The 14,851-nt window shown below is 45.2% G+C and overlaps 1 protein-coding gene across 3 annotated transcripts in view; it reads left to right on the top strand.

Annotated features, from left to right (window-relative positions):
• Window positions 1-14,851, top strand: part of LOC120809446 (furin) — a 53,488-nt gene that overhangs the window by 507 nt on the left and 38,130 nt on the right. Inside the window, exons 2-3 of one of the 3 annotated variants that reach the window (XM_078082744.1) lie at window positions 66-241; window positions 5,803-6,084. In XM_078082744.1, the coding sequence (XP_077938870.1) occupies window positions 5,908-6,084 (177 nt within the window). In that variant the 5' untranslated portion in view covers window positions 66-241; window positions 5,803-5,907. Of the gene's footprint in view, window positions 1-12; window positions 242-1,312; window positions 1,426-5,802; window positions 6,085-14,851 lie in introns of those variants that run through there. The other 2 variants (XM_040163261.2, XM_078082745.1) reach the window with 2 other exon arrangements.

Below are 14,851 nucleotides of genomic sequence, written 5' to 3'. Positions count from 1 at the left end.
ATGGGACGATTCGCGGAAAGCATGAAGGCTCTTTTTGCGTAAAGTCTCTTTTTTTTTCTCCCCAGCGCTTGCCAGCACCAGCTTTCACCAGTGCTCCCAGTCAGGCGAGCGCTCCCACAGAGAGAGCGGCGTTGCCTCCATACGGGTGGAGCCTTTTTATTTTAGTTGTTGTTTCGTTACCGGAGTGAGAGATGACCTGACGGGCTCGTGCGCAGCGCTTCCTCGCTGAAGTTTATCGTCGGTGAGATGACGGCATGCTTTCTTCTAACTCTTGTTTCGTCTTTGCTGTGTAGCTTCCTGCAGCGCGTCTGGTGTTGGTTCTGCTGATTCAGGTTACCTTTATTTCTCCCCCCCTCTCTCCGTCTCCCTATTTTATTTTTCTCATTCCATTTTAAATTACTACAAAACCAGACCAACCTATTTGTGTGTACTTAAAAACACACAAAAAGGAAATTCCTTTTTTGTGTAAAAAAGGAATCGCTCAGTTTGAACAAACTGTTAAAAAAAGCAGTTCAACTCGTCCTATGCTGTCTTGTGATTTATTATTGTTATTGACCTTAATTTATTTATTCATCTTGACCTCAAGTGCAACTCCCAGTGGGATCGCAGCAAGGTAGTAGGTCAAGGTCACCAGCCACCGAGGAGAAAAGCAGGGCTCTAAGCTTCCCTCCTCAAATGGACACCTCGTCGTATTAAAGATCCCCCCAATAAGACTTAAGACTACATCTTCTGACAACCAAGTCAGTTCAGCTATCCAGGCTATTTAAAAGGGATGCTCCTCTGTGCCCATGTGCGGAGTGTTGGCTTATCACGCACACCATCTCTCGCTCTTGATTCCTCAACAACGCTGCTAACTGCGTCGTAGCAAACTCTTTATGACAAAAAACATAAAACAGGAACGCAGTGCAGGAGATGGAAGTAGGAAGACACCCCCCCCCCCCTCTTCCCCAGGTGTCAACACTAACTCATCTATACAGTAGGGCACAGCGTGGTGGATGAGCGGGTGTTTGACACAGGGAACAATGCCAGGGTTGTGATGGCTGGATCTCTCTCTCTCTCTCTCTCTGGGACATCACTCACAGAAATGGTTCCTTTCTGCCGGACACGTTGCTGCCGCCCCGGACAACGTCGTTATCAGGCTTCTCCATCTCAATCTCTCTGGGCGGCGGGAGGAAAGATGGACGGATCGTCCCCCCGCCCCCCCCCCCCCCCGCTCGCTTCAGACTGCGCCTCCTTGTCGATCAAAGCGCAGTTCACTTCCAACTGTGCAGGCGCCGATCCTGATGGGAGCACAACGATGCCCGAACAATACCATCCGGTCTGCCAATCGCAATCCGACTTGGAGCAATTTCCCCCTCTCGGGCGAGGAAAGTTTGGCTTTCAGCCGGTCCTTCACAAATGCTGCAGAAATGTTCTTTCTCTCCGGTGAGAACGGAGGCCAGAGCACATGGCGGGCGATGATTCGGCTGGCGGGGCAGTCTGAACTAGAGCTGGAGTGCTGCGTTGGGTTTGTCACAGCGTAGAGTGCCTGTCCGTGCCGATGGGAAAACGCCCTCTCACCTCCATCAAGTGATGTGTTCCTCTGTCAGAGGATTTATATTGGGCCTCTCGGGGGACATACTAGTGTCGAGGGAGTTAACTGAATGCATATGCTGCACGTTTGGGCTTTCGTACCTGCTCATGTGACCCGGGGGGCTTTCGCTGATGTCGTGCGGGTTTTTCTCAATTCTCTTTAGATTAGATTTAGATTAGATTCAACTTTATTGTCACTGCACAGGGTACAAGTACTGAGGCAACGAAATGCAGTTTAACATCCAACCAGAAGTGCAAAATAGCAAAAAGTGCAGAGTATGTGCATATGTAAAGTGTAATAAGTGAATAAATAGATATGTACAGTAAGAAATAGTTGTGCAATATGAACAGTAAGAAATGGATATGCAATAACAGTGTAAATGTTCAGTGGCTGGAGGAGGGTGTGTGGCAGTCAAGCCAAGGTGGAGGGGGGGGAAGTACAGTCACTGAGGGAGATGTGTGTGTGTGGGGGGCAGAGTTCAGGGGGGGCAGAGTTCAATAGAGTGACAGCCGCAGGGATGAAGCTGTTCCTGAACCTGCTGGTCCGGGAACGGAGCACCCTGTAGCGCCTCCCAGAGGGGAGGAGGGCAAACAGTCTGTGGCTGGGGTGAGAGCCGTCCTATTCGATGCTGCGTGCCCTCCGCAGACATCTCTTGACTCCCCATTCCTTTTAGAACCAGCACTCTAAAGAATTCGACCTAGACTTGTACAATGGAATCTTATAATGCGTTGGACTCGATGCCGCGGTATTGACGATGTGCCGGCGTTATCGGTTTGACTGTCGAGCAGCATAAATCATCTGTGATTAAGCAGCGTTGGCCAATAATAACTCCTGCCCGTGTGTGTGTGTGTGTGTGTGTGTGTGTGTGTGTGTGTGTGTGTGTGTGTGTGTGTGTGTGTGTGTGTGTGTGTGTGTGTGTGTGTGTGTGTGTGTGTGTGTGTGTGTGTGTCGAGCTGTTTAGCCCGTCGTATCATGTAACCGTAACACAGGCTCGACAACCAAATAAGCAACACATTGATACGGTATTAATACGACCATATCGATATCGCCGCGCTTAAGAATTCCCCCGCAGATTTCGCTAGATTTATGCACACTCTATTTGCAGCTTAACATACGCAAAAAGCTGTTTTTCCTCTCAGCTGCAACTCCGTGTAACATCCAACGGGGTAGAGCACTGCTGGATACTCTGTTGCCCACAGGCTCAAATGACTGTACGCACAGTGTTGATGCGTTGCTGATCCATCACCCTCTCTCCACTCACAGGACCGGAATGCCTCTGGTTGTTTTTGTTGTTGAACACAACTCAACATGATGATTCATGGTCTTTTGATGGAATCCTATTGTGACAAAAGCCTATTTGGAGATCTTGTAAAACCCAGTTATGTCGGATTATTTATGCGCTGAAGTTCTTAGTCAAGTGTTTAAATGATCATTATGAGTTTTCTAGGCGTAACGTCCTTTCAAAATGTTTTCGTAGGAGTTGGCCGTTGATGCTGTTGTGTTCAATAATAAGAGAAAGCGTTTCTCAGAATACCAGAGTCTTCGCTCACCAACCTCATCCTTGTGAGATGTAGTCAACATTGTTTTTGTTCTGTCAATGGCTTAAAACCGAAGGTGCTGAATTAATAATTCAGCGCTGTCAGGCTATTTTAGCAGGTCACCTGTCCACCCGCGCAGTTCCAGCGGCTCACTAACTCCAGTGTAACGCTTCCTCAAAAAGACATTATGCAACCGGTTTTGCCTTTTTTTGTTGTTGTTGTTTTAGGTCCTTCGGTGCATATGCACGGCTTGAAGGTTGAAGTTTGATCTCCGTTGCGGGCCTTTGATGTGTATCGTACGAGTCTAGCGGCCTCTAGTTAACTCCTCTCCGGGTCGTGTTTGTAGAGGAGGTGTTTATGGGCGTTGTGTTATTATGTGCTTGTTATTTTCTGCAATAATGTGTGTGTGTGTGTGGGGGAGGGGGGGGGGCGACACTCCCTTCTCTCCTCCTCCTCCTCTCCCTGCATCTATTCCACCCTCTCGGTGACAGCGGACCCCCCCGCCCCTGTTCTTGTGGCTCCAGCGTGGCGCCTAATGAGCTCAGAAGAACTGCACCACAGGGAGAGTGACGGCTCCTGGTCGTGTTTCCGCCAGACATCCCGCTGCTCTGCAATCCACACCCACTCCTAGATGAATCTGCCGCAAAACAGACCTGTCCAGAACCAGAAGGCGTCTTCTCTTTAAATAGTTTGGATGTGTGTAACTCACAGAAGCAGTTGTCAGGGTGAAACGGAGGCTCAGCGCAGCCTTATGCCAGTTAAAAACTTTCCTTACCGGAGCCGTTCCCTGTGTGGGACGATGGACCAATTACCTCGCTACTTTTACAATTGCCCACTGCCTGAGTGTCTTTGCATTGGTTTTATTTACCAAGTCCACAAGAGCAAGGTCGTCCATTTAACTGGACTAATGCTAAGTGGGAAAAAATCTATATGGATGCACTAAACGTGAGTTTCTTTTACATGAGAGTAAACGATTGTCAAACCTCACGCCGTTCTCTACGAGGAGTGAAAGGCCGGCTATTTTTCAGTCTTTTTGTATGTCCATGGGTCACATGTCATCGGATCCCTGAAAAGTTCCCTCAGTATGACGGGATCGTCTCAGCTGCCGCGCCTTGTAACTGTTGTTATGTGCTGTCTTTATTACCACTACAGTTACTTGGTCCCAAGAGACATGGGGACAAACCCTAAGGCCAGAATCCCTTGATTGCGATGCACTGTGAGGACACGCCGCTTTCTCCTTTCTCCTTCAGTGGCCGTGAGGGGTCCAAGCACATTGAGGCACAGTCGGGGGAACAGTCCGTTCTACTGCATGTCGGCCTCACCTTGCAGAAGATCGACTCCCGTTGTTTTTCAAAAATCCATTAACAAGACTTGACAGTCTAAAGCTCCATAACGTTCCCGTAAAGGCCACAACGGTCCCAACGAGGGACGACTAGATTCTTTCTGTTGCACAGTGTTGCTGCCTTCAAGAACTGGGGTTAAAATGTAGATCGAGAAAAGACCACATTGCCATTGGACCCAACGTGGTGTATCGCCGTGGAAAATTATAAAGCAAAAAAAATCATTAAAATCTTTTTTTAGATTGCACTGTTATCATGCTTTACCTCCTTAACTTGCATAAATGCGTTAATGTTGTAATTTAGCAAACAAAATGTAACTGAGAATAAATAGTAAAAAACAGGATACAAGTAGCATTTGCATCCATGAGTGGCTTCACACATTATATATAATATATATATATATATATATATAACTTTTTGTATGTGTGTTTATCTTGTGAGCACAACGAGAGTACCGAGTTTAGATGAGAGCAGCTCCATTGAGTCCTCAAAATAAAGGGATTATCCTTTTTGAGGGGGCATGGATGTGATCAGTCATTTATATTGAATTTTTAAACCCAACACAACAGACTTAATTCAAAAGGCTTAGACTGAACGCTTAAGGTAGCTGCTGTTTCTTTTCACATGAGTGTAGCAGGGATTGACTCTCTGACGTGCAGAGCAGTGGCACGCCGGTGGGATCAGCAGTGGAACTGGACCGCCACTTACACCTTCATCCCCTCCCTCCTCTTCATTTCCCTCTCGGCTGGGCCGGTTTACTTTGCCGTTTCCATTGGCGAGTCTGTTAATGTGTGACTTACTGGCTCTGTTCCCACAACAACACAACAACAGCTGCAAATAAAAAATAAATGCAGAAATACCCTGACCATGTTTCCTTTTAAAATATGCGAAAATTATGGTTTCCTTTTATCTCGTGTGTTACTTTACTATTCGATTAAAATATGCACCACAGTAGTTTGTTATAATTAATTAATGCTGGATTTAAAATGTAGGAATATTGTGTAAATGTAAATGTCCTCTCCCTCGGACCTCGGCTGGCTGAAGCTCATCCCGTACGCAGCCTCATGCCCTACTGTATTTCATTATCATACATTACAATTTGAGCTTATGAGAAAGTTTGTCCTACTTTTTATTCTTTGCACATTTGTGAAGATGTTTTTTTTTCCCCCCCTCAGAGTTGTCAAGGGGCAGTAAGCAAATTGTGAAGCATTGTGCTGTTTATTTGGGCTTTCAGTTTGGGGTTTGCTCTCTGAAATGGTGTCAGCAGGAGGCCATTTCTTGCCCGTGGGCGACCCAGTTAAGAAGCCCGTGTTAGCGTTTAACAGCCGACTCTTGTCCCTCTCGTCCCCAGGACACTGTTCTCCTACCTGCTGTGAGGTAGCGCAGCCCCATTCTTCCCTGGAAGAGCAGTGACAGACGGACGGACGGACCGCCCCGTTGGAGTCTGCTCCTTTTCATGGATGCCAGGTTGGCCCTGCTGCACCTGTGGACAGTCCTTGTCCTCCTGACAGCAGAACTGAAGCGGATCGATGCCGCGGAGGTCTACACCAACACTTGGGCTGTCCAGATAAATGGGGGGCCGGAGGAAGCCGATCGCATCGCCAGGGAACACGGCTTCATCAACTACGGCAACGTAAGCCCTTCTTCTTAAATACACGCGCGTGGGTCTGTGAGTTTTTGCCGTCACACACAACGACTAGCGTGTCCGCGCACAGCTCGGGCTTGTGGGTGAAGCCCAGTGTTACCAAAACTATTGTGCATCTGAGAGCCAGACTTGGCCCCCCCACAGGCATTCCTGTTTTTGCGGAAAAGTTCCAAATACTGTGGCCCTCTCCCCCCTGGTCGTGTTTTTAAGTGGGGCACGCGGCGTCTGCAAACACTCTGGCAGACAGTTGTGTTTACAGAGCAAGTGTTCGAAAGAGACGTAAATAGCGTGACTATTATTGCATCGTCTCAATAAAGGTTGTTGTATTTAATTATGATGTAGGCGCTTTACTTTTATTGTCCCCACTACAGTGTCTGTCCGTCTTCGGTGTTCCCAAGTGATTTTAATTAAGTCGGCTGTGGTGTCATACAGTCGGCAGATAAGAAAAATAATTTGAACAGAGGGGGAGAGGGGTGAGTCGTGACTAAGCTAAGCTTTTCCTTGCTTGTGCTCAGCAGTTGACGTCGCTTCGTGGTCCCCCCCCCCTTCATTCTTCATTTGCATGCGTCTTTGTGGACCTGCCTGAGTGCTACGCACGCCAGCGAACAGCCTTCTGGATTACTTCTTTGGGATAGACGTAGGTGGTTCTGCATATTCCCAAATGCATATTCCTTCTCCCCACTTTAAATGAAGAGGATTTTCTAAGAGCGGGGCTTTGCAAATTGCATTCAGGGTTTTTTTTTGTTGTCCTGATTGGAAAGCCAGATGTTTTTTATTCTCCCTGTTACCATAGAGAACAGATGTCACTTGGATTTACGGCAATCTGAAAAAGATTAGACGTGAACCATTATTAAAAGTTCTTTATTGTCCAGCACATTACACTGCATTGTGTTCACGTGGTCTGACGTATACGTTCAGTTCGGTTTTGAAACTCGTTGTATTGATGTGGACGGTTGTTCCGACAGTGGAAACGCATTCTACTGTGCAGAGAAGAAAAAGACATTAGGTGTAATGGCCCCTGGCAGAGTTTTACTCTTAATTTTTTCCTAAAGAATCAATCTCTAGTCTTAGTGAGTTTTTTCGTAAAATAAAATGTTAATATTCTGCGCAACGAGCGCGAGTACATGTTCCAGACAACCGCCCAGGACACAAGAAACGTCCCTCTTCCTCCGACCAAGGCTTTCGTCTTTCTTTCATAACCTCCTAATGTGATCACTTTTCATAAAAAAAAAAAACTTGCATGGCTTTCCTCATGTCACCCAAACCACAAAGACATCCGCCTCTGTTCTGTCTCTTTGACCAATCGGTTGATGGGGAGACATCCCCCCACCTCCTTCCCCCCCCATGCCAATTTGTGATTAAGTAGGAGGAGCAGAGCTATAGAAGAAGGCTGTCACTGAACCTCTGATGCTTTATGGCCGCTTCACTTTGTCGTGCATCCGTCGTGCACACTGGCCCCCGAATGGGAGTGTCTCCTCAATGTGAGGCCTAAAAAAATAAAATAATACAGACTCGCAAGATGCCCGTCTACTTCACAGATAGTGGAGCTTTTTTTTAATCCACTTTTGATGTCAGAGTCAAATATTGTGGATATATAAACGTCTCGAGTTTTGAGGGGGAAAAAAAATCACATATATGGCTTTCTTCCCTGCTTTTTGTTTTTGATCTCTCCTTCCTTTATCCAGGAACCAAACTGCTTAAGTGCAGATTAACCGGAAGGATGAAGTTTAGCATTGTCCACCATCTGAAATGATATTTTGTGTGAGTGCGTCTCCAGCTGTTGTTTCACCGAGGCACCCGAATCGAATAGTCTCCGCTGAGTGGCGGCCCTCTCTGAGACGGACGGACGGACGGTCGGGGCGGGTTACGCGAGGCCGCGGGTTGAGCGAGGCTTCGTGCGTCTGCGGGCCTATAGGGAAACGGCTTAGTCATTTCTTTCGTCATCCTTGGTTGTTCCGTGGAGCTCTTGAAGAGAGCAAGGAGGCGGATGTGCCCTGTAATCAGGAGGTAAATGGGATTTTTATCGCTAATGTGATTACTGGATCATCACGTAACTGATTGTTTGTTCCCCGCAGTGCTCAGAAATGCTTCATTGTTTTTATGCTTTATTTATTCCAGATTCACTTATTGCCGCGGCCGGGAGGGGAGGAGAGCGTGTTTGTGTAAACGCGCGTGGGTGCGCACATGTATTCAACGCCAGGGTTTGAGTGCAAAAGCCATCAAGACTTCCCAGTGTGTGCAGCGGCATTTTACGAGTAGCCGCGGAGGGTTGTTGTTTCTTTGTAATAAGTTCAGTGGTGTGTGTTGTTGTTTTTTCTTTTTTTTTCTTCCTTTCCTTCTTTTTCTGCTAATGTTTCTGTGTCTGCGTGGGCATCCCACTCCGGGGTTTAGAGCTAAATGTCGCGGCGTGTTTCTCGGTTAACAGAGTCCAAATCGTTGTTTTTTTTCTGCGTGGGCGTCGACGAACTGACCGGCGCCGCTCCGTGCGGTAGACCGCTCGATGCCAGAGCCTTTCTATGGCTCCCTCTGCCTCCATCTGGGTCCCTTAATCTCTCTTCTATTCATAGCTAACTTACACCAGAGCTTTGGCAATAAGCGTAAATGTAACCTGAAATAAACAATACCACAGGTTATCCAACGCCCCCCCCCCCCCTCCTCCAACAGCTCGGGGGGGGGGGCAGTGCAGTGTCCCGGGCCACGCAGGGCCGTCGTGTAGTTTCCAGCCTGTCTCCAAATGTCTTGATTGCGCTCGCCCCGTGTCGGCTGATTGTGCTGTAATATTCCATCAAAATTCAATATTCCTGCTGCAATTTCTGGCTTTTAAGGAGCGCCGTTTGCCAATTTCATCCCATCACAACACCCCGAAAAACACGCACACTTACTGTCGCCGTGCCACGGAGAATGTAATGTGCTCCGGTGCCACTGTGCCTGTCACTCTGCAGGTGGTGCCCTGCCAACCCGCGTGACGCAGCAGCCGACTGGCTCATTCTCGCTCTGTCCACTGGATTTAAGTGCGGTGTACCAGCATGAGAAGTAAGAAATGCAATACATGAACTCTGTCTTTCTCTGCTCGACGATTGACTTCATGTTTTATTGCTTTAAAGGACACAGGAGCGTTTCAGAATGCCAAAGTGGTCCGTGTGTGAGGAGAGTTTGAGTGTTTTCAATTTTGAGTTTCAAAGCGAGCTCCAATCAGGATGATTGTATCAGCCAGATAGTTGCTTTTATCTTGATTTCACTTGGGTTATGTACAATTGGGAAGTGCGTGTGTGTGTGCCAGTTAATTTGTTTGTCTAGCTAATGTTCTTGTCCTTATTTAAAGGTAATAGGAACATAAAAAGTATCTTTCTGTTTCTCCATCCGTGCACGTTGTTCATGTCCTCACACTCATAAACCCACAGCACACCGTTCTGTAGCAATGGCCGTACCTGCAGTATTTGCTGTCTTCTATTTCCCACAGGGCTTTTAAAGGGAAAACGACTAGCGCCTCTATGCATGAAGTCTTGCCATCGGCGCTAACGAACGTCTCCAGGGGGGCTAATGATACATTATAATGGTACCAGGAGTACACACCATGGTACACATTCTGAGAAAGTGTAAGAATACTACTACTTATTTATATATTTTTTCTCCGTCCAGAGTCATTTTCAAAATGATGTGTTTTTTCCTTTATTCCTTTATTCTTCTTTCTCACTGCAATGACTTTTGAAGAAGGGAAATATGTCCTTGTAGATGTTTCTGAAGGGATACATCTCAAATTGTCTCTGTTTCAAATTGTAATTTAGGAATTCAACCCAGTTCAAAGGAATCTTCATTTGTAAGAGGCAAAATGGACATGATCATGACAAAACAAAATTCCAAAAATAGGGAGACTAGTATAGTATAGTATGAGGTCATAATAGCAAGTTAGCATTATAATTCATACAACTATGCATATGACTGTATGCTTTATTCCTATACAGAGCTACAAATGTAAAATATGCTGTGTTGCTCTCAGCGTATTTAGACCTTTATCTTGTTGGTTTATATACTGTGATTTAGTTTATTATCAACTCAAAATATGAATATTAATACAGATGGAATGACTCACAATGCCTAATTAAATTCCTGCTCTCTCATTTCCTCCAAAACATCATTAAGCTGCATGACCTTATCCAAAGCCCTCGACTGATGAAGCTCTTCCATATCCAGATGCACCAACTGCATCTAATAGATATTTATCCGATGCTACCGCATCATTAGCATGTTATGTGCGCTACAACACACTAGAATCTGAATTTGTCAATACTTTTGTGAAAGGGAGAGTGGCCGTTTTGGTAACCGATGGTATTTCATTGTTATTTGATCTGTTGACAAGCAGCTCGGCTGCAAAGCGTTCGTTGATAAGCAAATATTGGAAAAGCACGCAAGTTATCTTCCATCCCTGTATCCCTCGGGAGTTTTGTGGTGGACTTTTTGTAATAGCCTGATTATTCTTGCAAGCCACATCTTTTTCTTGACTCCCCGATGCCGGCTCATTCTGAACTGACCAGAGGCTGTAAATCTGTTCCCCATGTGGGTAGTTAAAAATGTCTCCCTTATGGCACCATTCCTTATGGATGCTTAAAGAATTACTCAAATGCATGTACCTTGTGGCTACAGAATGATAAATGATGTTTTATTCATTTATACAATCTATCATTAAAACAAGTATTTAATAAAAACGTATAGAAGTATTTTTTCCCTAATGATTCCCGCCGTTACTCAACACTTCACAATGTGCATCAAATCTCCATAATAGATTATGAAACAGAAACCGGTCTTCATATCACCCTCCATCAAGCTTTTTAATCTTCTTTTAACATGCAGACATTAACATAAAAAGGTACTTCTCCGGAGTAACACGAGTTAACATGCCTGCTGGCATCAAATATTGTTTTCTTTAACCGTACGTTCCTCCTTGGCTGTTGCTTCTGTATTGGATAGCTACATGCACTGCTCTGTGTGTGTGTGTGTGTGTGTGTGTGTGTGTGTGTGTGTGTGTGCGGTTTTGTTTTCGTGACAGTTAGTTTTAGATCTTAAATCTTCCGCTCCTGCTTTCTGCCACGCTGACAAGCATGTGACCGCCTGTCCGCTCTACTGTTCGCTTGTCATGGAGAAAATTGCCAGCGTATTGTTTTCAGTAGATTTACTTTTGGGTCGAAAGTGGGGGCATTAACACACTTGACAGCTGTCAAGGTCACTTGGCATTTGAAAAAGTAGCCATCTTTGGTATTCGTTGTGATTACTTAGTTATGAAATAGAATTCAGACCAGCCCCCTTCTGGGTTTGTGTGTTTTCACCCATCTCTCATATATGAGATATTCAATACCTGCATCGGTCTCCTATCACCACCACAGTATCTTATTACATTCTACTCGTTTGCCTCCCTGTGAGCCATTTCTACCCTGCATCTTCTTGAATAACCTCTTCTGAAAAACCTCCAATATCTGCAGGTTGTTTGCGGTTTGGTCTCACGCCTCCTCGTGCTCGCCTTCCTTTCTTTCACTTCATTTAGTTGTTTACTGATTTGAGTGAAGTGTACCTCATCTCCTCCCAGAGCCGTTTCTCATTTAAATGCACCACTTCATTATATGGAGCCTGCAGCCACAGACCTTTTTTACCTTCTTTTTTTTTAGCGCTTTCAAAAATTTCCTTCAATTAGGTTGGTGCAGTGGAAGAGATGCACAGAAATTATTGGTCAAAATGTTCTCAAGACAGCGTTTCATAAGTCCAATTCTCCATCACGATTCACCAAAGAGGCAGGTTTTTGAACTCGACGAGGAGGATTCTTTTGTGTGTTCGGGTGGTCGGACGACTCTAAAGACCAGACAGCGGAGATCAGGTGTGTCGGAAAAGAATAAAGTCTATCAGACTGTGCTTTGTTCCGCTGAGATACCGAGTCAGCCATCCGTGTGCTTTGTCTACCTCCATTCAGGTCTCTTTTTCTTCAGGGAGGGCTTTTTAAGACTACTCACATTTATAATCTACCCATTATTGATTTAGTCTGGCTGACTAAATTGAAGATGGAACATTCCTCTTGTAAGACACTGACTTCTGTTCCAACCGAGGAATATAACGACAATATAAATCTGCCTCGGCTTCAGCTACAATTGCCAGTCCTCTGCGAGAGTGTGCTCTTCTTCAGCTGCTGTACTTGCACAGCTATTCTCAGTTTTACAGCATGTTACAGTGGATGCCAAACATGGGATGCCCTCACATTAAGGACACGTGACCAAGCGCTATTTCATATATTTAGCAGGGAATGTGATGCTCATTACGATTCATATTCAAGAGCTTTAAGAGCTGTTTGCGTCACTGAATATGCATTCACTTCAATGCATAACGCGTAAGGCAATTCAAAATTAGAGCCCGACAACAAAGAGCATTTTTAATGATTATACTTTTTGTTGGAAAGTGGTGTTGATTAGCCCGTGCGGTTAGCTTACATCTCATTCTCTATTGAATGAATGCTTCCTTCACACAGGCTTTAGACCATTTTAAGTTCCAGAAATGAAGAGCTATTTTATTACATTAGAGGCAACAGATTAGTGCGATATCAGCCCGTGTGTGTTCCCCTTACCGAATGTTCCCCAGGCGTCCTCTGCAGCAGAGAAGAGGGTGAGATGAGATGTGCGTGTGGAGATCTTGCGTGTCACATTATTTCCATGGAATCCTTTGTTGCTGCGGAGCCGATGTAACTGTCAGGGCGTTTGGCTGCACCATACGCTCAACATTCAGGTATTACAGTCAACACTTTGTGTAACAGGCGGCGGCGGCACGTTTAAAGGTGTGCTGCATAATGCGCAGTTTGAGACGTTTTTTCTGAAATGGCTCAGGCTTGTGAACACATCATTGCAGACCTTTGCAGTATTACTGCGAAACCTTTTTGGAGATGCTCCGCCTCTGCGTGGCTCCGTCCGTGTGCATTATTGCATCCAGGCATCAATTATAAATTATATTATGAAGGAAAGTTGTATACATTGATCGGCTAAAATAAATAATTAAATACATTTTGTCCTCAGCAGAAAAATCAATATGAAACACTTGGACTTGCAATATTAAAATTGAAATAAAACGAGCCGCACGTTACTCTGCTACAGCCACACACATACACGCACAGACACACACACACACAACATTTTTAAGTGTTTCCTTCTTTGCAGTCTCAAGCTTATGAGATCATCCCTTATCCTGCCCACAGGTTAAAGAAACCAGGCACAGACCTCGGCTCCCCACATTGGGAATAACCTCGCAGCATTCTGCGTACCAAACAACGGCACCTGTTGGGTTTAAAAACCGTGAGCATTCTCATCTCGGCTGAGAGGAAATAATATCAGGAAAGTAATATGTGGGTACCAACAAGGAAGGAAAATAGGAATTTTATATGAAACCATAGAGTTGTTGGTGAGGGGAGAAATTGTTACCCAGAGGTATAAGTGTGAGATCAGATTAGTGGCCATCCAGTAATGCATTCTGAACATTTCCTTTTATCCCTGCTCCACTAAAACTCGTGAAGTGTGATAACGATAATAATTTGACTGAGGACACAAAACAGGTTATTAAGAAGTGATTTGGTTTCTCTATCTTCTGTGCCCACATGCTGTTGATCATGAAATGTCGTATATATTTGGATACCTCACAGTCGTATATTTTACTTAATATTTTTGTTATTCATATATTTTCTTTATTGTTTTGAAGCCAGCATGATGCCTTGGATTCTTATTTTTCTTTGTTACGTACAACAGTCAAACTGGCATGAATATTTGAAGAGCCCATGAAATGTAACTCAGAGCTCAGTACGCGGGGATCTTTATTTTGAAAGAGGGTTATGGTCATAAGTTTGGCAGGAGTTCAATTTTTCCACTGCATTCATATAATTGCTTTGAGTTTTATTTGAATTTAACGTATTGATAAATTCCACAGCAGCATTAATAAAAGTCCTTATCTAAATGCATTATTCCAAACGTACCAAAGTGTACTAGGAGCTCTGGCTGTGAATCGAAGCTCATCATATGCACGCCTCTGCCCTGGAACACGTCCTGTGGTGCGCGCACATCTGTCTCACTAGCAACACGAGACATCAGCTCAACAAGAAACCTTCGTCAAGCAGCACCACTAATTGCCTTAAAACAGTGAGCTTTTTCCTTTTTCTCCCTTTTCTGATAAGCTGATTTCATGGCAGAAAAGAAAATTGTGTGCTTGGTGCTGCAGTAAAAAGAAAAAAAGCAATGACCTTTTGAGGAAAGCGGAATGAAGTAAAAGGTCTGCGAGGCTGGAGATATCAGGCTCCCCTCTGAAGCGTGACTTTTGGTCAATTGGGAGCTGATGCGATTTAGCCGAGACAAGACGGAGAGTGCTGGTGGAATAACCAGGCAGCTGGGCCCCCCGGACTCGTGCGCCAGAGGTGATCAGGTAGTTTCTCCCTGGAGTTTACACAAAGTAGTTGGATTTGTTTTTTCATCTGTAACCGTTGAGAGCGGATGGCGGCTTGCTCTGTCAAATCAGTTATGAGCAAATATAACCCGCCAAAATAGGCCGCCGTTATCCGTCTACGCGTGGCGTTTGGATTTATGTACGCGGAAGCTACTCTCTGGAATGTATGGATTTTAAATTATACTTTGAGAAATCGTGTTAGCCGTGGCTGATGATCCTTGCGCGGCCATTAGAGCTCTCCTGGTGGAGTGGGTGGGCGCCGTCATGCGGGCCCTCACCAGGAGAAAGGGAGCCAGACCAA

The sequence above is a fragment of the Gasterosteus aculeatus genome, chromosome X (assembly GCF_964276395.1).
Source record: "Gasterosteus aculeatus chromosome X, fGasAcu3.hap1.1, whole genome shotgun sequence".
In the NCBI taxonomy this organism is placed as follows: Eukaryota; Metazoa; Chordata; class Actinopteri; order Perciformes; family Gasterosteidae; genus Gasterosteus; species Gasterosteus aculeatus.
This window is presented reverse-complemented; position numbering and strand designations above follow the sequence as displayed.